Source organism: Grosmannia clavigera (assembly GCF_000143105.1).
Source record: "Grosmannia clavigera kw1407 unplaced genomic scaffold GCSC_173, whole genome shotgun sequence".
In the NCBI taxonomy this organism is placed as follows: Eukaryota; Fungi; Ascomycota; class Sordariomycetes; order Ophiostomatales; family Ophiostomataceae; genus Leptographium; species Leptographium clavigerum.
Window position 1 is genome coordinate 184177 of NW_014040765.1, and position 20731 is coordinate 204907.

A 20731-nucleotide genomic window follows, 5' to 3' on the forward strand; every position below is an offset into this window, starting at 1 on the left:
CGGCAGCAGTGCTGTGCATCCGTGCCGGGTGCAAATGGACATGCAGGAGCCGGCCGAAGTCTGTCGATGTGCTCTCGTAGCTTTTCCTCCTTGTATCTTGTCTCTTTCTTGAAGACAGCCGGAAGGGGGGCCGTCTTGGCTCCGCGCCAATCAGGAGAGTCTGGTTGGCAGGGGTGGTGGACACGCAGGGGGGAGGGGGGGTGGTCGTGGTGGTGGTCCGGTGAGGCGACGAATGCGAGAGGGCAGACGGCGGAGCAAAAAGCAGCTAAAAGGAAAAAAAAAAGATTGTGGAGGACGAGGCAAAAGTGTGAAGAAGATGAAGCCAGGATTGAGGCACAGGGAAGGAGGAGGGAGAAGGACGAACAGCTAAGATATTTAACAGGGCCAAGGCAGTAGGGTGTATTTTCTCGGAAAGGGGAAGGCACGACCGGTGCTGTACGTCACAACCCGACTCATCGTGCAGTCACATTTCTTGAGTCGTGTGCGGAAGGCATCCGGAACGGCAGCTGCCACCGGACTGGAGCCTGCCCGCCTTCGTCTGCAGGAGAAGCGATAGGTCAAAGACGAGCACATCTCGTATGGCTGCACGCTGCAATGGTATTCTCCATGCCCTGCTAGCTTCAACGGTTGACCTTGCCCCCCCTCCCAGACCGAGCTGCACAGTGAAGCCGGTCTGTGGCCCACTCTTCGAAAAAGCCGACTTGTGCGTGCGATTGTGCGCGTGTGTGGTTGTGCTGCTGCTGTTGCTGCTGCACTGGCCGTCCGGTCTGTCTGGTCGGTCTCTCCACCGGACGAGCCGTCCGCGTAGGGACAAGCCTGGGCCTGAGGCCTGAGGAGGGTGTGGACCGGATGTCGAGCATCGCCAGAGCGCGCTACTCCCAGTCGAGCTCCCCGGCCACGCCATCTGGGGCACAATGAGCCCTGATCCTGGTTCCCCGTCGTGCATGCGGAATGCGGAGTAGGGCATGCTCTGCTGCTGTCTCTGCCAATCTGAAAGGGGCTGGCAGACCGGCTGGGACGTTTGATTTGAGAGTACGATGCGGCGTGCACGCCTCGGTCGACGCGATGCCGTCGGTCTGGCTGCGTGTTGCCGTGGTTGTGTTGTCTGCCCATCCGCACGCTCGGCCGCGACTTTGGGCTGGGAAAAAGAAAGAAAAATAGAAAAATAGAAAAAGAAGAATACGAGCATGGAGATTCCTGCTCTGCCCATCGGCATCGTACTATGTACTCCGTACCCGGCGCTCTTCGTCCTTGCTCGCGCGGATGACCTGTCATAAAGGCCTACTGCCCTGCACTAGATAATGTCGTTGCAATCAGATAGATACGGAGCAGGCTTGACCGTCTTGAGCCAGGCGAGAGACGCTTTACAGGCGGGGCTCCAGAAGGAGACAACCAGGAAATGGAAGGAATGAAGCTGAAAAAACATGGCAGGACGCGCTGCAACTGTACGTCGTACGCTGCAGAATGCTACACAGTACGAATCGCACTCGCACCCCTGGAGACAGGGCACAAGCCCTCTTCGATGCTGCAGCTGGCCGGCCTTGTGCCATTGTTCGTGCGCGGAGCTGGGTTCTGATCACATTCGCGGCGCCCCGGCAGCATCGCATTCCTTCGCTGCAAGGACGCACGAGCGCGTGCGCGCGGTGAGACAGGGCGGTGAGGGTGCATGCAGGCGATGTATCTTTCTGGCACCGACGCACAGACAGCGGCGGGCAGAGCATTCACTCACCGTGGTGTCACGGGGTCAAGATGTGTGCTGTTGAGCTGCTGTGGTATCGTGTGCCAAAGCCTCGCAGGGATGGTCGTCTTGAAAAGGTACTATGTAGGACGAGCACCTCCCTGTCATCTCATTTTCGCTTATTTTTGAACATCGGCACACGCGGTGAAATAAGCCTATTTTCCAGGTGAGTAACGACCACTTTGTACACACGCCATTACCAACGGACAGGGCTGCCCTTTTTCTGTCCCGCGCCTACATGAGATACGTGATACGTGGCATGGCGAAAGTTGTGCACATAGTCTGCGAATGTGTACTTTTGCGACCTGGCCAGCAGAACGGTGAGCAGGATTGCCTACTGTGCAGAAAACGTGGTCGGGAGGGCAGGGCAGGGGGGTGTGAGAAAAAGACCAGCGTCAAGGAATGTAACTCTGACATGCAAAACGTACATGTACGCACTTTGCTTTCCGCCCCTCCCCCCTGACTCCGGTACCAGACAGGAGCGCGAGAGAGCCAAAAGAGATTCCAAAGGACAGGCCGAGTCGCGGCCAGGCCTGCTACGACATAGACGAGCCAGCCGACGGCAAGTCCCATTCTCGATGATGAGACACTAGGACCGGGCCATGATTACACGCCGTCTCGGGTCAAGCGTCGCTGTGGACGACGTCCTGCCCGCGACGACGTGCGACGGCTCGGCGAAGGCGAATAAGCGTATCTTCCTCCCTGTCAGCCGGTTGGGGGTGTTTTTCCTGCGTCCTGCTCGTACTATGTACTCCGTACATACGTCGTACGTATGGCTTGCATCACCGTCCCAGTAGCATCCGCCGACGTAAGATGCTGTAGCGAGTATCCACCGGCAGACGGAGTACGTCGTATCTTACTTTGTCTGACCGGCTCCGGTGGCTACGAGCACGATCACGAGCACGAGCACGAGCACGAGCACGTACTCCGTACAGTCTCGCCGCTGCCCTGATCGGTCGAGCATCGCTCTTGTCCGTGCTCGCAGCCCACTCGACCGCCAAGTTTACGGGTCAGTTGTAAGAAAACTCTTCGACAGGACGCACTGTTCTCTCCACGGAGATCTCTACGGAGTCGTATCTTACTTGTTAGGCGCCCTGCTGCAGCTTACAGTCCCCTCTTTCGCTCTCTGTCTGTCCTTCTGCCCCGGAGGACATGGGTCAGCCGAGAAAAAGTGACCCTTTAATTTCCGGAAGACCGGGAGAGGAGGCGGAAGGGAAGGAACGCTTTTTATCAGTTTTGGCGTTGTGGCTCGCCAGAACGGGACCTGATGCGACGCTTTCATGTCTCTTTCTGGCCTGTTGCAGGACACTAGCAAGCTAGGAAGTACGGAGTGCGAGACTTGAGTTTCTTTTTTTCTTTCTTCTTTGTTTTTCGTTCTCATTCTTCTGTAGTCTGGTTCTTGTCTCTTTCTTCACAATTCTCGCAATTCTCGCAATTCTCGCAATTTATTTGGGGTTTCCCCACCGGCTCTGCCTGCGGACAACTCCTGCTTGTGCAAGAGGAGAGGGGCGTCGATGGACCAGCTGCGATCCGGAATGGTGACCCCATCTGCAGTACGAGAGCATGCAGGCGAGCGGGCCAGCGATTGTGGCCAAGGCTGGCAATTTCTGGAAATTCTTGCATAAAAAGGGAGCGGGAGCCTGGAGGTGCAGCAGGCACCCAGTTTTGATTGACTGGACAAGGCAGGCCACACCGGAACTTACGGCCCGGCCGGCTGGTTGTTCCTGCCTTCTCCGTTTCTCTCTCCTTCTCTGCCTCGTCTGTCTGCGAAGCCTTTGTCAGCGTCTTCTCTTCCCAGCCTCCTCTCCTCTCTCTCTCCATTCTGCAGGGTGATGTCGTAGAACTCGCTTGTCCTTTGCCAAAGAGGCCTCCAGGCTCGATATCAGTCCAAAGTGCTTCTACGTCGTAAGATAGGTCATTGCTCGTATTCTGCCTCCTCTCTCCGTTCTCCTCCTTTTTCTCTTCTCCCCTCTGCTCACTTCTCCTCTTCCCCTTAAATCCCCCTAAATCAGTAGCGTCCCGTTCACCCTCAGATCCCGACTGCTCGCCCCGACATACAGCTGGTAGGTCCCTTGCCGCAGCCGCCACTGCTGCGCCGCCGCGTCCCACACGCTGAGGTCTCGTCGCGTCAGCACAAACTCCACGATGGCCTCCTGCCCAGCCGCTAGCGGACCGACGCGCCGAAATCCTCGAAGCTGCCGCACGGGCGAATCCCCCGCCGTGATGGCGCCATCTGCACCTGGCACTCCGACATAGAGCTGCACCACCTCGGTCCCGGCCGTCTCCCCGCTGTTGGCGATGCGGCTGCGCACAACGGCCACCGTCTGCCACAAGTCTGGGTGGCCGCCCTGCACGACGGGCACGTCTGGGTCGGGGAACGCGGGTATGGTGCTGTTAGACGTCGTCTCCGTCTCCGTCTCCTTCTCTTTTGCCCCGACCACGTCGACCGTCAGCTCGGGGCCGTAGTCAAATGTGGTGTATGACAGCCCGAAACCAAAGGGAAATCGCGGTTCGATGCCGCGGCGGTCAAAAGCGCGGTAGTCGATATACAGGCCCTCGGAAAAGTCGTCGTCGGGGTAGTATTCCGTAGACAGGCACGGACTGAGCAGCGCCCCGTAGTCTGACTCGCGCCGCGCCACCGTATACGGCAACCGGCCAGACGGGTTGACGTCGCCGTACAGCACGTCCGTCAGGCTGTGGCCCGACTCCTGTCCCGGCAAACCGGCAAACAACACGGCCGTCACGTTGACATGGTCGATCCACGCGTCGACCACGCGGATGCCGGCCGAGTGCACGACCACAATGGTGTTGGCACAGCTGCTGGCAACGTTGAGCACGAGCTGATCGCTGAACTGGTCCGTCAGGCTGGGTCGGTCGAAGATCTCGGAAGCGTAGGCGTTAATAAAGACGAGACAGGCATCGGCGTTGGCGTAGATCACCGGTGGCGCCTCGGCGTGAAAGTCCCACCGCAGAACGCCTCCCTCGGCCACCACGCGCTCTTGCAGCGCCTGGAACGGCGATACCACGTATGGCGGCGTGCTGCCACCGGATCCGCCGCCCGTGATCAGCGTGCCGTTGAGCGTGTTCCAGCCGCCGTTGACGTTGTAGCCACCGCCGAAGCGAGCAGGGTCGTCCCATGGACCGGCTTTGACGACCGCATCGTAGCCATACACACAGAGGAACCGCGGCCGGCCTAGCGGCAGCGTGTGGTTGACGTTCTTGACCAGCACAGTGCCCGCAGCCCCAATGGTGCGGATCAGGGCCGCGTGGCCGGCCTGCACGTCGACAGGAGGGTGGCGCTCCGTGCTGGCGTAGATGGCCGGCGGTATCGGGAAGGGGAGACCGGTTAACAACATCTGGCCGAGCCCGTTTTCTCCGATCTCTTCGATGTAGCTCCGAGACGCCAAGATGCGCGTGGCCATGTCGTCGATGCGCTCGACGGCGACCGATCCGTTGGTGACGGCTGTGGCCAGCAGCCCGCCGGCCCAGAAGCCATCGCTGCCGGGCATGGCCACGTCGAGACCCGCCAGGGCCGAGGCCACACCCGAATGCTGACCGTCCCAGTCGCTGACGACAAAGCCTTCGAAGCCGAGCTCGGTCTTGAGCACGCCGTTGAGCAGTTTCGAGTTCTGACAGCCATACGAATGGTTCGCCCGCTGGTACGAGCACATGATTGCCGCCGCTCCGGCCGCCAGCGCGTCCATGAACGGAAACACGTATAGCTCGTGCAATGTGCGGTCGTCGACGTTTGTGCTGACCGCCTCGCCCACAATGCCGGGCGTCGGCTGGCGGGCCGTCTCGCGGCGCCGGAACTCCTGTTCGTTGAGGAGGAAGTGTTTAGGCGTAGCAATCACGCCGGCCTCCTGCATGCCGCGCGTGATGGCCCCCAACCCAACGCCCGCTAGATACGGGTCGTTGCTGAGGCCTTCCCAGTTGCGTCCACCGCGGGCGATGCGGCCGAGAGGTCCAGCCACCGGGCCGAGAGCGACGTGCACGCCTCGTCCGTAGAACTCGCTCCCGACAGCCTTGCCGTAGCGGTACATCAGGTCTGCGTCAAAGGTCGAGGCCAGATGGATCCCGGCCGGGAAAGCAGGCACAAATTCCTGGCCACGCACGCCGTCGGGAGCGTCCGCGTAACAGAGCGAAGGCACGCCCAGACGCGGCACCGTCCCCGAGTTTCCCGCACAGCGGCCTGGCCAGCCGTGTGTCAGGTTGACCTTCTCCTCCAGCGTCATCTGGTCGACAAGAGCGCACGCTTTGCCGTAGGCTCGTGCCCAGGCCGAGCTGGACGACCCATTCCCGGAAGCTATATCCCATCGTCAGGCCGTGCTTCTGTGCGTCCGTTGTGCCTTTGGTCTGCTGATCCAGACTTACGAGACGGATAGACCGGAGGGCTGCGGCCGTAGTAGGGAACTTCAGAAGGCGGCAGGGAGAACAGTCGCTTCCCGGCCAGATTCTGCTGCTGGCACCACTTGGCGGTGAAGCTAACGAGCAAGAGAGCAGCAATGATCACGGTGACGGCAAATGGAGTGCCACGCCCGTGACCCAGCTTCGTCGTCCATGTCCGGTGCCCGACTGTGGTTTTGGCAGGCCTCGAAACTGTCTTGATGTAGTCTGTCCCTTGTGACCGAGTGCTCTTTTCTGCGTCGATGCAGGGACGACTCATGGCGGGAGCAACTATGGGCGATCGAGGCGGTTGAACCGGCCGGACGGCTGTGCCTGCAGTGCCCATCGTGGACTGCGAATTCTTATTGATTCGGAGCTGAGCAAGAGAAGCAGCGGTATGGCCGTACAGACGGGACAATTAGGCTTCTCTGGCTGCAACCCGTGAGATATCTAACTGCGCAGAGGTGCGGTGCTCAATTCCCGTTGGGGAAGTAGCGGTGGAGCCTGAGCCTACGTCATGTGGTTCTTCACGTTTCACATTGCACTGCTGTGTACTCCGTACTTCGTAAAATACGACCAGCCGTTCCCTTTTCTCGTGCGCAGACGTCGTTCTGCCAGCCTACTATGTATTATCTAGCAAGCCAATGCGTCGTCCTTCGTCTCGTTGCGTCTTATCAGCGTGATTTGGCATAATGTCCAACAAACTTGCCTAAACGACGTTGGTGTTTTACCATTTAGCTTTTAGGCAGGAAGGAGTGTTAGTCCGCATTAGGACACATCCAGCTTTCGTCGCTCAGCCTTCCTTGGTCTGTTTCAAAACTCAGTCCGAGTCGAATAACTTTAAGAGATTTAACAGTGAAAAAATTTGCGCTACCCCACAACAACAAAGAGTCCAACAGTGCAACGCGCTTTCTCCATATCGCAGCGCGTTAGTTCTGATGCCTTGCGCCTCCAATCGTTTGCTTGTTTTGCCGGACGTGAGCGTGATGCAACCTACGATGTACTTACTCCGCACGAGTACTCGTAGAGTACGGAGTACAGATGGCTGCAGACCGGCTGGCATGTCGGCGGGCAATTTCAAGCAGATAACACATCCGACTCAATGAGAGGAGCGTTGCACTCTATTTGTACTCGTACGAAGCGCTTAGTCGTCCGACCTACAAAATACGGAGTGCTCGCCTGTTCGGTACTGCTCCGTATTGTGACGAAAGCCGCAATGCAACCCGAAGGTAAGCGCCCCGACAGGCATGTGTCCAATACCTGCAGTACAGGCACTCCGAATGCAACCTCAGTAATTCGGTTCGTCGTTCCAGTCCCAGCGGCTCGGAAATTAGTACTTGCTTCGGGCAGGCTGGGAGATTGAGGGTAAAAAAGCGCGATACATATTAGTAGGCAGCCATTTTCGGGCCGCTAATTGTTCTATTTGCCTCAGAGTATTGGCGCTGTGGGAAGACTTCGCTACTCCGTACGCCGATGATCGTAACAGAACCCACCTGAGAAAACTCTTTCACGCGCGAATGCTAATGTTAAAAGTGCAAAGTATCTTACATACTATGTAACGGCCGTTAACGGCCGTTGCCACTGCTGTCAAAGACGCCCTGCGTTTGTCAGAAAAAACGGCTTCTCGCTCTTGAGACCATCTTCCTCGCCTCTTCGCTGCTTTTGTTTCTGTCGTCCACCATGAACTCCGGACACGCACATGCCATTCCAGACTCCATACGACGTAAATCTCCGCTATTTACGCAGTGCTCCGTAAATTAGTTTGTTCCCCTCATCCAGCTACTCCACAGCGTTCCGGAATCTCGGTTTGCCAACGGCTTATGCCCAGACGACTTTCGGCTGTCCAGAGAGCACCAGTCCTTTCTGCCGGCAGGCACAAGACTCGTGCTCATTGGCCCGCAAGATAAGGTGGCTTTCAATACATATCGTATCATACACGTAAGCCGCCTTGCTGCGTCCCTTCTCCTCAGCTGTCGTCTGTCGGTGGAGCGTGACAAAATAAGTATAATTAAATAGGGGGGTTAGGTTCCCTGACAGCAGAAAGGTCATGGAATTCATCAGCCGATCGCTGCCCCCTTACATACTATGTTCAATCTCGACGACCAACTTCAGGTGCTCCGTTCCTGGAGCTTGACTCACCGTGACCTAGGACCGAACGGCAGGCAGGCCTCGTCACACTAGGTTTAGTTCTGCATCTATCATTGGCCCGCGGAACGGCTAATCGACCCGAAGAAAACCAGAAACGTAAAGAGCAGCGCTAAAGTATTAGTGTTGCAACAATACCTGCGGGCTCAGCACGAGTAGCTTTTAATACCCCTACGTCGTACGCTGTCTGTACTGTGCATGCCAAATCTGGATTGCTTTGGCCAGGCTCAAGGACCGGAAGATGAACTCTCGCGACAGTTGCAGCTGAGCACACGGACGAGAAAACACCACCGTCTGCAAACGCGTGCGTGATCAGCGCTGTAAGGGAGGCCCTGCTCCTCTGATTTGCGGCTTTTGCGGCATCCATGAGAACACTCGTACGAAGCACAAACCAATGTGACCTGGACTAATCCATCGGGCGCCAGACGATAGTGCTAGAGACAAGTGCTACAGTAGAAGCTTTCCCGTGGCGCCGTAGGGTTCCCCATTCTTGGCTGGCGGCTCGCTCTGCCAGGGAGCACTCGTATTCGTACTTAAATTATCGTGCTCCATATCAAGGGCAAGACGTGCAATCTAGAAAGGATCTGGTCCACGAAGAAACCAGGGCAGAAATGTCTTACATGGTAAAAAGGCCGATAACGTGGAGCGCAGTTGGCCGTTGCCCAAGCCCTAAAAGGCAAGCAAAGCAAGTCGAGAGAGCTGCATGTCTCAGGTTTGTTAGTCACAAGTGTGTTTCCCACTGGAGGGAAGTATCACGATCAACAGCATGAGCTCATCCTGTTGCAGTGTCTCGGAACCCGTACATGGTAGTTCGAGATACTTGCGATCACAATATGACATTATGAGGGAGAAAGACAGGCAGACTGTATGAGGCGCAAACGAGATTCAGCTAGGGATTGGAAAGGGGGCCAAGTCAGCTACAGAGGCGAAACTGTCCATTGGACAGCATCCTTAGACGTGCGTCGCCGATCACAGGACTACGAGTACTGCAGGCTGAGCGATGTCCGTACTCCGTACTCCGTGGTAGAATGCCGTCCAATGGCTTCAGCGAGGCTGGCGGGAAGGAAGCGAGATAAAACACCGCCTTCCCCCCCTTACCTGCTGTACTCCGGCTAGCACGCCACTGTAATTGCCCCGTAGTAATACATACGTAGTAAGCGAATATAGCAGTTTCAGTCCAGCCCCGGTCCTCAGAATAGGGAGATCCCCCCGCTCTCCCCCTCGTGATGTTCGTATTGCCTGTCAAGCAAGCCCCCCTCCATAGATTGGTGATGTCCGTAGGACCACCGTACTCCGTGTTCTCTTTTTGTCCTTTTTCTTCTTTTCGTCGACATTCTTAAATCGCCGTGCATGCGCGGGAGACATGCATCGGAGGATAACTTACGATGCAAGCCATTGTGGACAGAGGTAGTTGGTATAATTGTAGAGGTGCCGACGTCATCACAGCATAATCGACTGATTCGCGATGGTACGCCAATTCGCGCCTTCCGCTTCCTGCTGCAAATGCCACGTTCCTGTGATTGTCTCTCCTGCATACGACGTACTCGTATGTCCCTTCGCAGCTGGTGCCCGGGAGATGTAACCTCACAACCCGTCTGCAAGAGGCCGTCCTGTGGCACCTGTTCGCTGCAAAACCGGGCGGCGGAACCTTGCACAAGCTCGCCCTCGTGACGGAACACTCTCATGTGGATCACCAGAGCAGCGAGCGGCTGGGCGCCGAGCACGATGCCGGCGCCATGCAGCACGAGTGCCGAAACTGGACTCTGCCCGGGGGAACCGCCAGCTCCTCCTGAGGCCTGGCGATCTGCCACCCCAAAGCGCTTCCCTGCCGGGAAGAGTGGTCGATGCTACTACTCTGCGAACTACGGGACCCTATGAAGTACAGTTCCTCTTTCCCGGGCCAAGGAGACGACAGAATATTTCACTCCGTAAGATACTTAGAATGTAAGATATGTCCTAGTAGCGAAATCACCTCAAGACATGGGACGAGCCGCCTCCAATCCAAATCACCCGTAGCCCCCATTCCATCCCTCTGAACAATTTTACCTGCACTACTAATATGTATGTATCTTACCTGTTCTTCAGGGCTTTCATTTCTTCACTGCCCCTGGCCTCTAGCACAACGCTGCCCTTGCACAACCCACGCGACATATGTCCAATCGAAGCGGCCAGAAAGGTGGGACCGGACCACAATCCCTGTCAGTACCCACACCAATGGCGCCCGCCAGGACCGATCAAAACGTTTTGAAAGCCAGACTAGTCAGGGGTATCTGTTCTCAAAGGGGTGCCGCTGATCCACTCTCTAGGCACAGCGCTTTCAGGGGTGCGTCTTCGGCTGGACTCTCTTTGAGGCAGTCGCCCAAATCGCCCAAATCTCCAAAGCCCGAAAGCACCGGATCAGAGCGCTGTCATTCGCCCTGCCGTTGCCTTTTGGCGTTCCCCACTGCCTGTATCTCTGACCGGGACCGAGTCTTTGGGGACTCCTCTTTTGTCTTGCTCTCCGGACTCCCTATGAGTACCCCCCCTGTCCCACGATGCCTGGCTCTGTCCCGCGCCATCCCTCAATTTGATTTACTGTACTTCTCGCGCCCCTCGGATACTTGTTCTGTTTCTCTATCTTGTTCTCATTCTGCTCTCTCCCTCGTACGGCCTGCGGTATCCTGGCCACCTTCGCTCCTTTCTGCTTCGACTTCGACTTGGTCAAACAGATAGCGTGTGCTGCGTCTCCCTTTTCCTCGGCTTTGCTAAACGCTCCCTTTCTTCGGATTGTCACTTTTCGACCGCAGCCAATTTCCCCAGCATTTCAGTCCAATACGATCGCGCCTATCTATCGCCAACAAAAGGACTGAAGCAAAACCCGAGAGCTACATTCCTTCCGAGATAACGACATCGCAATCCGCTTATTGTGTGTTTTGGATCGTTAATCTCCCGCACACGCCTTCGACGTGCAGCAGAGAGGGCCACATCGACCCTGTCTGCTACTGCCGCTGCGCAACCCAAACGCAAACGGCATCCGCAATTCTGATCCGCCAATTTGGCCGCGAGCAGAACCGAGAACGAGACATTGGCAGTGGATTGCCAGTCCTGCAGGACGAGCAACTACCAGACAGCCCGAGCGAGAGGTAAGATATCCAGTTTGCCTCCAGTCCTGCCTGTCCTGCAAGCCCCCGATGCGTTTCGTCCTAAAAGAACCAATCGGACCGGGATGGGCTTGTGTGGCAAGCATATTCAGAACATGGTTCCATCTGCCCACTTCATTACAACCCATGCGCCGTGACCGCCCCAGGTTCATGAAATGTCATGCATGCTGTCCCGTTTGTACCGTCCTGGGTTGAAGCACCAGCACTTCGCTAGGGCCTCAAAAGAAGACTGAACATCGCTTTTTCTGATATGTTCTGACATGCCCATCACTTTCCCCTCCACATTCATTACGCGTGTTATTTTCGTCGCTCACCGCAGTTATTAACGATACCCAGCTTCTTATGTAGCCCCACTGCCGCAAATCCAACTGAGAACGTCGTTTCAGTAAGGCTCCTCTCGACACGGCTTGTGTCAGTCTGTCGCTTCGGCTCACGATCGCTTTCCCCGACCACAGCAGCCTGGACCAGCTTCTTTCTATGGCCCGACTGCCCTGAGCTTTTTCCACCGACTAATATCCCATCCACTCCCCGCGGTGCTTCGGTTTGTCAAAGAGCTTTCGCATCTCTAGCTCCGCCAGTCGAATCTACGTCAAGATGAATCGGTTTCGGACAAAGAAGAAGACCAAGGAAGAGTCGAGTGCTGCCGCACGGGCTTCTTCCGAGGAACCACAGCCGCAGTCGTCCTCGTTTAAGGGATTCCGAAAGAACAAGAAGACTCCCGAGGAAGAAAAGAAAGAAGATTTCAGCCTGGAAAACGCCTTGCCGTCATCAGACAACTTCCGAACAAGCCTCCTGATGACTGGGCTGTCTGCCCGGTTTTCTATGTTGAGAGAACAGGACGATCCCAACACCAAGATCGGCAAGGCAAGCGACGATAGTGTGCTCTACCCCAAGAGGCAATCGAGAACCTTGGATGGAAACTTCAGGGGGCTGGACGACATCGCCGAGGTCCAATCTATCCGAGCGCCGCCGTTCATGCGTGCGGAATCGTTTATATCCGATACAGACTCCAACAATGGAAGCGTGATGAACCGCAACCGCCCAGGCGAAGGTAATGTTCTGTTTGGTGGCCGCCAGAAGATTTACCGCATTCCTGTAGGGTCATCGAAAGCTGGCTCTGGGGGTGGGATGGGAGGTCGAGCACTCTACGACGACGACGTGGCCCTCTCAGCTTTCCAAAAGTTCAAGCAGCGGGAAAAGGACCGGCTAGCTCTGCTCGACTTTGACGACAGCAAAGACGAAGCAACAGACCCAGGCGAAACATCAGCGACTCTTCCCACCTCCGACGCTTACGATTCTTCTCCTGTTCCGCGCTCCGACTCGCCATCTCCGGTAGGGTACGGCCTGCGAAGAGAAAGCTCATCGGCAACGTCGTCAGCCGCGCGAAACTCTACGGCAGCAACATCAGTTATCTCGCAGGCGACAACATCTGGCAAAGACGGGCCCCAGTCGACCGCTCAGACTGGCACAAATGCTGCCACACGAACTCGCCGACTCTACGAGCAAGGTTTCAACCAAGATATGCATGAGCACCAGTCCTCCGCACTACACCGAATGGACACTTTGACTGGAAAACGGTCTCTTGGTCGAGGGACGCCTGACCTTGCACAGTCCCCTTCGCCGACGGGCTTCGGTTTCTCCGGAACCCTGAATTACTCCAACTCTGCAAGACAGATCCTGTCAAAGGGAAGCGCTCCGAACCTGCGCTCGACCAGCTCGCCTACGGCGGCTACCTCAACCATTCCTCCCAATAGCACAACGCCTCTGGATAGCCCTGATATGAGGTCGTTATCAGGCTCAGCAGAGTCCAGAAGCCGGTCCCCTGGGATTCCGCCGTTGAGTCCGCCCATCAGCGATTCAGGAGATCAGCTACATCTTGCCATTCAGCCCAATGATCGCGGAAAGGCCACGGCTATGGGTGTTTTCCAGAAGCCAACTCTTCCGTACGACGAGTCACGGTTTGCACAACGACAACTGCAGCTGCAACAAGGCCGTGAGTCGCCCAGTGAGCCTTTCCGTAGCGAGTCGAATGCATCTCGCAGTACGGGCATCTCATCGCGTTCATCTTCCGTCGCACACCATGGCGACCAGAGGAACTCGCAGGTGCCGGCAGCTCCTGGTGTCACACCTGTGCTAGGACCGTTGGGCCCCAGTGTCAAGGAGAGGGCAAAGTCGTTCCTCTTTGACGCCGATGACGAGAACTTGCGGTCGGCAAGGCTGGCACTGAAGCAGAGTGGTGCACATGTGCCGATCCCGATATCAGTGCAGAGGCCATCGGACCAAGACCACCCGGCATTTAGGCAGCCAGCCATGCCAGCGGTCGCCTCTACTACGGCAGCCGTTGAAGAGTCTGTGGATATCGCTGGCAGAGACATTGTCGTCTCTGCCCCTGCTGAAAATGCTGCAGAAGACTCGCCGACACTGGGCCCCGGCACAGGGCTGAGCGGCCTTGTTCGCCAGCACTTGCGCACGACTAGCAACGCCTCATCGGTGTACAGCACTTTGGCGCCCCAGTCAAACAACTACGACCCGTCTGGTGCCGACGACCAGACGGGCTCTGGTGGTTCCCGAGAGTGGAACGGCGCGAGCCACAGAGGTGCGAATCCATTTCCGGCACCGACATCACCAGTCCCGCCGACGCCGCAGGCGGAGGCGAAGGAGCAGGACAAAAAGGATGACGAGGACGACTTTGCCAACCAGCTGGCCAACGCCAGACGACGAGTGCAGGAGAGGCTGACGACGTATGCTGAAGCAGACGGCAGTCATGTGTCGTCGCCTCTCTTGGCGCCCACAGAGCCAGCAGGCGTGCCTCTGCCATCTGCGAAGTCAAACCCTCTCGGGATTCTGAGAGGCAAGTCGAGCCGTGGATCGCTGATGGAACGGACCCGCGAGGCCTCGCATCCCAAGACGTTGAAGCTTCTCGGACTCGGTGCAGCGACGATGAGTACGACGCCCAGCCCTTCCAGACAGTCGTTTGACGAGATACCATCGCCTCCATCCTCCGCTCGTCTCCCGCCTGCAGCGGTAGCTACGTTTGCGTCGGACATGGACGATAGACGTCCGCGGAAAGAGTCGAGCGAATTCAGCTCGGCACCGGTGCCGTCTGGCGACACAAGTACCAATGCAGAAGAAGGTGAAGGTACGACGGCGGCGCCGACAGCGGACGAAGCTTCAGTTCATCCGGGCCTTCTAGCATTCCGGAATGCCAGGCGTCAGCTACAGAAGCAGAAGGAGGCCGAGACGGCCGGACGGCACAGCGAAGACGGGGCAACTGAGGCCAGTGCAGGCTTCTCGTCGAGCAAGCAATCACCACCACAGGAGCGTCGGGTACTGCACAGCAGCCAGGACCAGAAGGCGCCTCCTATCTACTACACGGAGCGGAACCGCAGTGGGTCAGAGACGAGCAACGGCGGGGACATGCGCACACGCCCGATTCCGCCTCGGCTGCGGGCTCCAGTGGCGGCAATGGACAGCCACCAGCAGGGAGGCCAGCATCTGGGGGCTCCTCGCAGTGCTGGTGCGGCTCGGTCTCCCGGGCTTCCGGGAACAGACATCCGACACTCGCCTCACATGCCACCGCAGACATATACCGGAGGCCCGATACAGAAATCGCCGATGGGCGCGCCCTCGTCGCCATACTATCCCGGGAGTGGCACAGACAGCCCTGGGGCTTCGGGCATGACGACGCCGACGACAGCAGGGTCGCGGATGCTCCGTGCTGCGCCACAGCCGTCGGGCAACGAGACGAAGAGAAAGGTGGTTAAGAAGAGCGAGATTTCGGAGCCGACCTTTCTTGGAAGCACTGGACGGGTGCCGACAATGAGCCTGCCGCAGAGCGCGTCCGCCCCGGAAATCAACGGTGGGAGCCGGTCGCGCAGCGGATCGAGGACGCGAGCCGGCAGCAACGCAGCACCAGCAGGCTTTGCGCCACCACTGCCGCCGATTAATCCGCTGCGGAAGCAGTCAGACTCGCGAAAGCAGGGCGGCTTGGGCGTTTTTATGAGACGGCGAGGATGGGATGAGGGTTCGGCCGAGATGTCGTCTGCCAGCACGTCACAGCTACCGTTCGAGGCTTCGGCAAGTGGCAATGTGTCGGGTGGACCGAGCCAGCAGTACGGATCGTCGAGCGACGAGGAGAACAACATGGCGCCGCAGCGGCCGCTTCGCAAGCAGGCGTCGGATGCCAGCGTCAAGCATTATCGGACGGTGGAAGCCGGCGCGCCACCTTTGCGAATGGATCTTCCCGGGGGAATGATCTAATGCCTTTTCCCTTTTCCATTCTCGCTGCTTTTGTTTCTTTATTTTTCTCGAGCTCTTTAGTTTTCAGAGCGAGCGAGGTTGTGATACCAGTTTTCCCCCACCTGTATAACATGGATTCTCCCCATACCCGATAGCCAGTGACGGACTGGCAACTCTCTCTGTACCTGTTTCTGTTGATGATCTGGGGTGTTCTTTTCAATATTTCGATTTCGAATTCATTAATTGCAAAGACGGACGGTTCAAATGGCGTTGAGTATCAATAGGCGAAAAGGGGAGACACGCAAAACGGGTGGAATCTAGAGTACTACGTTTGGGTGTCATTAGGGCCTCGTGGCCGCCATAGTTCAGTTTAATATTGTCTTTTCACGTTTTTGCGTGTGACCTAACTTTGCCGATCCTTTCTCTCTGCTACCCCCACTACAGTACATATATCCCAATACGAGATAACAACAAGTCAACCGGCCACGATGGCTTTTATCCGTCCGTACAAGCCGAGCGACTGGGCTGCTGCAGCGCACATTGTGAGTTCCTTACAGAGTAGCAGGAGACAAAGCCGGGTAGTAACAGTGCGACGCACAGTGCCGAGCGACATTGCCGCCGTCACTGGACAGGTCGAAGGTGGCGACGCGGCTGGCGCCGTATCTGTGGACGCACCCGTTTCCGGTGGTGACGCCGCAGCACTGTTTTGTGCTGGACGACGGCAGCGGCCTGGCGGTGGGTTATGTGATCGGCTGTGCGGATGTGCAGGCGATGGCGGCAGCGTATGGGAGATATGTCAACGTGGTGAGCGGTCACGAGGATGAGGCTGTCGACATTGACCCGGCCTTTGTGGCACAGGCACGCGTCGACGTAGGCGAGGCGCCAGCACAGATCGACCAGCTGGAGCCGTGGACGCTGGATGTGTCGACTGCTGTCGACGGCGACCGGGTCAACGAGACCTGTCTGAAGCAGTTTCTCTTCAGTCCGCGCTGGCTTCTCCTCGATAGCGCCCACACGGCGGCCAAGCGGGCACTCGTGGCCGGCCCTGACTACCGCGCCACAATGCACATCAACCTGCTGCCGGCGGCACAGGGCGACGGTTGGGGGCGGCGGCTGATCGAGACCTTTGTCGCGTCCGTGGTGGCAGCTGGGGCGCGTGGCGTGCACATTGGCATCTCGGGCGAGAACACGCGGGTCGTGGCGTTTTACGAGAAGTGCGGCTTCCGCGTGGAGCTGGGCGGCGAGGCCGAGGGCAGCGTGTGGATGGTGCGGGATCTGAAGGAATGAGGGACACGGTGGAAGTGGAAGCAGAAGCAGCAGAAATGTCACAGTAATGGATGTATACATTGTATGTACGCAGAGATCACGTGCAGGACGCCGTCTTCTGCTCCTTCCCTCCGGGTTCCTTAGCGTACAGCTCTGTTCTTTTCTTCTATTCCCCTACAGAAAGTTGATGCCCACGCCGACCTGTAGGCCCTTGCGGCTCTCCTCGCCACGGCGCAGCACGAGCGGGAGGCTGAAGTTGAGCTCGAAGCGGGCGACAGGATGTGCGTACACAAGGCCGAAGCCGACAGCCGTGCTGGGGAGGCCATTGGCGAGGTCCTGAACGGCGGCGACGACGCTGCGGGCGACGGCATCCGAGTGCAGCGCCGGCGGACCTTCGTCGGGCGTCTTGGTCTTGCGGTGGCGCAGGGCGACGAGGCAGCCACTGTTGGCGAAGAGCTGCAGGCGCAGCGGCGAGGCGGCGCCAGCACGCGTGACGGGCAGCAGGGCGTTGATGCCGCCAGCAGCAAAGACATCACCACCGACAGCATCAGCACCATCGTGAGGGCCGAGGCCGCCGATCTTGAAGCCGCGCACGTCGGACGGGCCGCCAAGCAGAAAGCGATCGTTGATGCGGCTGGGCGCGGCAGTGCCGGAAAGGACTTTGTAGCCAAAGGGGAGGGGGTACATGAGGCCAGCGCGAAGACCGGCTCCAACGGAGATGCCCGAGGGGGAAGGAAAAGACAAAGACGAAGACGAAGACGAAAATGGCAACGACACGGGCAAGGCGCCGGACAGCTCGGCCTCGGCCTTGGCAAAGGAGACATCGCCGCCGAGAGGACCCCAACCGGCGAGCTCGGCGGCCGTGCGGACGAGATAGCCCTGTTGGGGCAGCAGCGGGCTGTCGCGACGGTCGCAGACAAACGTGTGGGCGAGGGCAGCCTTGAGCGAGTCGCCGCCGTCGGCGCGGACAGACGGAGAAGCACTGGTGCCGGCAAGCCCGGTAACCTGGCGCCATGTGGACGAGTAGGCGAAGCTATGGACATGGCCGGCGGCCGAGCGCCAGCCGAGACGCAGGGAACCGCCATGCAGGGCCTCCTCGTGGCTGGCCCACGGCTTCTGGGTGGCCGAGGCGAGACCCTCGAGCGTGACGACCAGATCCGGGTTGCTGGCCAGCGGCGCCGACAACGCCGCGCTGTAGGCCGAGCGCGTGCGCGTGCCAGCCCGCGCGCTGAGCGAGAGTGTCTCGGCACCGCCAAACATATTGCGCCACAGCAGGTTGCCGTAGGCTGAACCCTCGGTGTTGCCCAGGTCTGTGCCGGTGTTGAGCCGGAACCGCGGCTGCTCAGCCACCCGGATGGCAATGTCCAGGTCCGTGGCCGCGGCCTGGGGATCACGGGCTCGCGCGTCCGACAGGTGCACCGTGGGAGCCGGCTTGAAGATGTCTATCCTGTTAGTGGACGGGGGGAAAAAAAGAAAAAAGAAAGAAAGAAAGAAGAAAGAAGAAAGAAGAAAGAAAAAAAAAAAAAGAAAAAAGAGACACCCACCAAATCGCTCCAGCTTGCTCACGGCCTCTTGCACCTCCGTCAGCACGTCCCCCAGCGTCGTTCCCACATTGCGGCCCGAGTCCACGAGCGGCTGCAGGACCGGGTCCAAAAATGACCGCCGCGTGTTGCGGGCCCCGTGAACCTCTAGGGAGTGCACCGTCGCTGGCTGCATCAGGTGTTCTGCCATCGTCGCCAGCGACCGCCGCCGTGCGCTGTCTTCCTCTACCAGCCGGAGCTCCTTCTTCGTGCGCGCCTCCTTGCGCAACGAGTTGGTGTCTCGATTGAGCTGCTAATGACACCGTCCGTCAGCTCCTCGTCCTTTGGCAGCCAAGAAGGAGACCTACTTCGCTTTCTGGGCCGCGAGACGCCATGGCAGCAATGCAGACTGCAGGCCTGGCCGTCTGCGAAGTCTCAATGGGCGGACGTTGTGGGGAGAAGAGGGGTCGTGGTCGTGGTCGTGGTCGTCAATCACGGGTGGTGGTGGGCAGAATCCGGCTTCTTCCTCTTTCGCGCGCCGTCAGAGCCGTCGATGAGCTGAGCGAATGGAGCTGTGGGCAGAAAAATTAGAGAATAAAGCGCAGTGGGCAGCCAGGGTCCACAGCTTTGTGGCTGATAAGCGATTCATGTGGCTGGTGCTTAGTCATCGGTGGCGACCACCAGCACTGCCGCCTTCTGATTTCGTGTTCTCCCGTCTGTCAAAAGGCCAATCCCAGGCAATCCGGCCCTCCCTCTGGACTCGCTAGTATTCCTATCCTACCAATTCCCCTTTTCACTCTTCAGCCCCCGTTCTGCACATTGCTCTTCCGACCACTTGCCGTCTCGCTGCTCGCTTGATTCCCCTGCTCGACAGCACTCTACGGGGCCGACCGACTCGTTTTCTTCCTGCGCCGCCGCCATTCTTCGGCGCTGGTCTCGTGCCTCTTTGCCATTCCTTATCTGGCCGCTCAGCCTGTCGTCATCACCGCTGCTCGCGGCCCTACATCGCCCACTACATCACCACAACAGACACAGACATGGCTGCCAGCCGAGCTGCCCAGAAGCGTGTGAGTGGAGGCTGTCGGTCATCGAAACAAAACAGCCGCAAAAGACGGATCTGCTAATTCGCTTCCTCGCACAGTTGACGCGCGAATACAAGACCATCTCGGAGAACCCACCACCATACATCACGGCACATCCATCCGACAGCAACATTCTTGAGTACGGTCCCCTGGACCCCTCGGTCGCTCCTCTACGACACTTGCTAACTCTCCCACAGGTGGCACTACATCATCACCGGCCCCGAAGACACGCCGTACCATGGCGGCCAGTACTGGGGCACGCTCATGTTCCCCCCCGATTACCCGTTTGCCCCGCCGGCGATCCGCATGCACACGCCTTCGGGCCGGTTCCAGCCGTCCACACGGCTCTGCCTCTCTATCTCCGACTTCCACCCGCGCTCCTTCAACCCGGCATGGGAGGTGTCGACCATCCTGATCGGGCTGCTGTCCTTCATGACGTCAGAGGAGATGACCACCGGGTCCGTGTCGGCAACCGAGGCCGAGCGCAAGTTTCACGCTGCTCGCTCGCGCTGGTGGAACTCGACCTGCGGCGGATCCCAGGCTCGATCCGGCGGCCCCGCACAGAAGGGCAACCTCAAGTCGGGCGACGGCGGCGCCAAGTTCCGCGGCGAATGGCCCGAAGTCGACCAGGAGAACTGGGCCTGGATCAAGACACACCGCATCGATGCCACCACCGGCGCCCGCATAGCTCCACCACCAGGGCCAGCTGTCGTCGCCGGTGGATCGTCGCCAGGGTCGTCGGCCTCGCTGGCCGGCGGTGCCGCTTGCCGCCCTCAGCTCGGCATGGCTTCGGCAGGTGGCGCTGGCGGCGTCGGGGGCAGCGGCACACAGGCGCAGGCCGTGGTCGATGCCGTGCGGCAAGGCCGTGGTGCTGGACAGGGCTGGCTGGCCCGAAACAAGTTCTACCTCGTGGGCGGAGCCGTGTTCGTCTACGTGCTGCTCGCCCGGTTACTGGGAGGCGACCAGCAGAGGAGTAATTAGGTGACGACGACAGGTTGGGGTGGGTCGAGACGGAAGGAAATTCGATTGCTTGGGCGTATTCAATTCTATCCTGTATTTGTCTGTGTGTCTCTTGTGTCTCCTGTCTCTTTCTCTTTTTCTTGGTAGCATTAGCGATCTATTAAACAAGCTGATTTCTTGGCCAGGCCGAGTCTCTGCTAGCACAACATGGCAGCATGTCGCATCGTGCGCGGTAACGAGCGCTCAGACGGAGGC

General features: G+C 58.4%; 6 protein-coding genes across 6 annotated transcripts; 4 read left to right on the forward strand and 2 right to left on the reverse strand.

The window, feature by feature from the left end:
• Positions 1-3741: 3741 nt before the first annotated feature.
• On the reverse strand, positions 3742-6470 carry CMQ_7052 (beta-glucosidase; the record flags this gene model as incomplete). Its single annotated transcript, XM_014314057.1, has 2 exons — positions 3742-6044; positions 6113-6470. 2 exons carry the CDS (start codon positions 6468-6470, stop codon positions 3742-3744), a joined length of 2661 nt encoding a protein of 886 aa, XP_014169532.1.
• A 3264-nt stretch (positions 6471-9734) lies between these two features.
• Positions 9735-10062, forward strand: CMQ_7132 (uncharacterized protein; the record flags this gene model as incomplete). Its single annotated transcript, XM_014314137.1, has 2 exons — positions 9735-9737; positions 9832-10062. 2 exons carry the CDS (start codon positions 9735-9737, stop codon positions 10060-10062), a joined length of 234 nt encoding a protein of 77 aa, XP_014169612.1.
• A 1941-nt stretch (positions 10063-12003) lies between these two features.
• Positions 12004-15669, forward strand: CMQ_7631 (uncharacterized protein; the record flags this gene model as incomplete). Its single annotated transcript, XM_014314636.1, has 1 exon — positions 12004-15669. One exon carries the CDS (start codon positions 12004-12006, stop codon positions 15667-15669), a length of 3666 nt encoding a protein of 1221 aa, XP_014170111.1.
• Positions 15670-16136: 467 nt separating this feature from the next.
• On the forward strand, positions 16137-16935 carry CMQ_7244 (acetyltransferase; the record flags this gene model as incomplete). The annotated part of the gene is made up of 2 exons (XM_014314249.1): positions 16137-16190; positions 16249-16935. The coding sequence occupies 2 exons, from the start codon at positions 16137-16139 to the stop codon at positions 16933-16935; spliced, it is 741 nt and encodes a 246-aa protein (XP_014169724.1).
• Positions 16936-17088: 153 nt separating this feature from the next.
• On the reverse strand, positions 17089-18829 carry CMQ_7642 (mitochondrial outer membrane protein; the record flags this gene model as incomplete). The annotated part of the gene is made up of 3 exons (XM_014314647.1): positions 17089-18356; positions 18459-18744; positions 18803-18829. 3 exons carry the CDS (start codon positions 18827-18829, stop codon positions 17089-17091), a joined length of 1581 nt encoding a protein of 526 aa, XP_014170122.1.
• Positions 18830-19471: 642 nt separating this feature from the next.
• Positions 19472-20497, forward strand: CMQ_7476 (ubiquitin-conjugating enzyme; the record flags this gene model as incomplete). Its single annotated transcript, XM_014314481.1, has 3 exons — positions 19472-19501; positions 19576-19655; positions 19714-20497. 3 exons carry the CDS (start codon positions 19472-19474, stop codon positions 20495-20497), a joined length of 894 nt encoding a protein of 297 aa, XP_014169956.1.
• Positions 20498-20731: the final 234 nt, after the last annotated feature.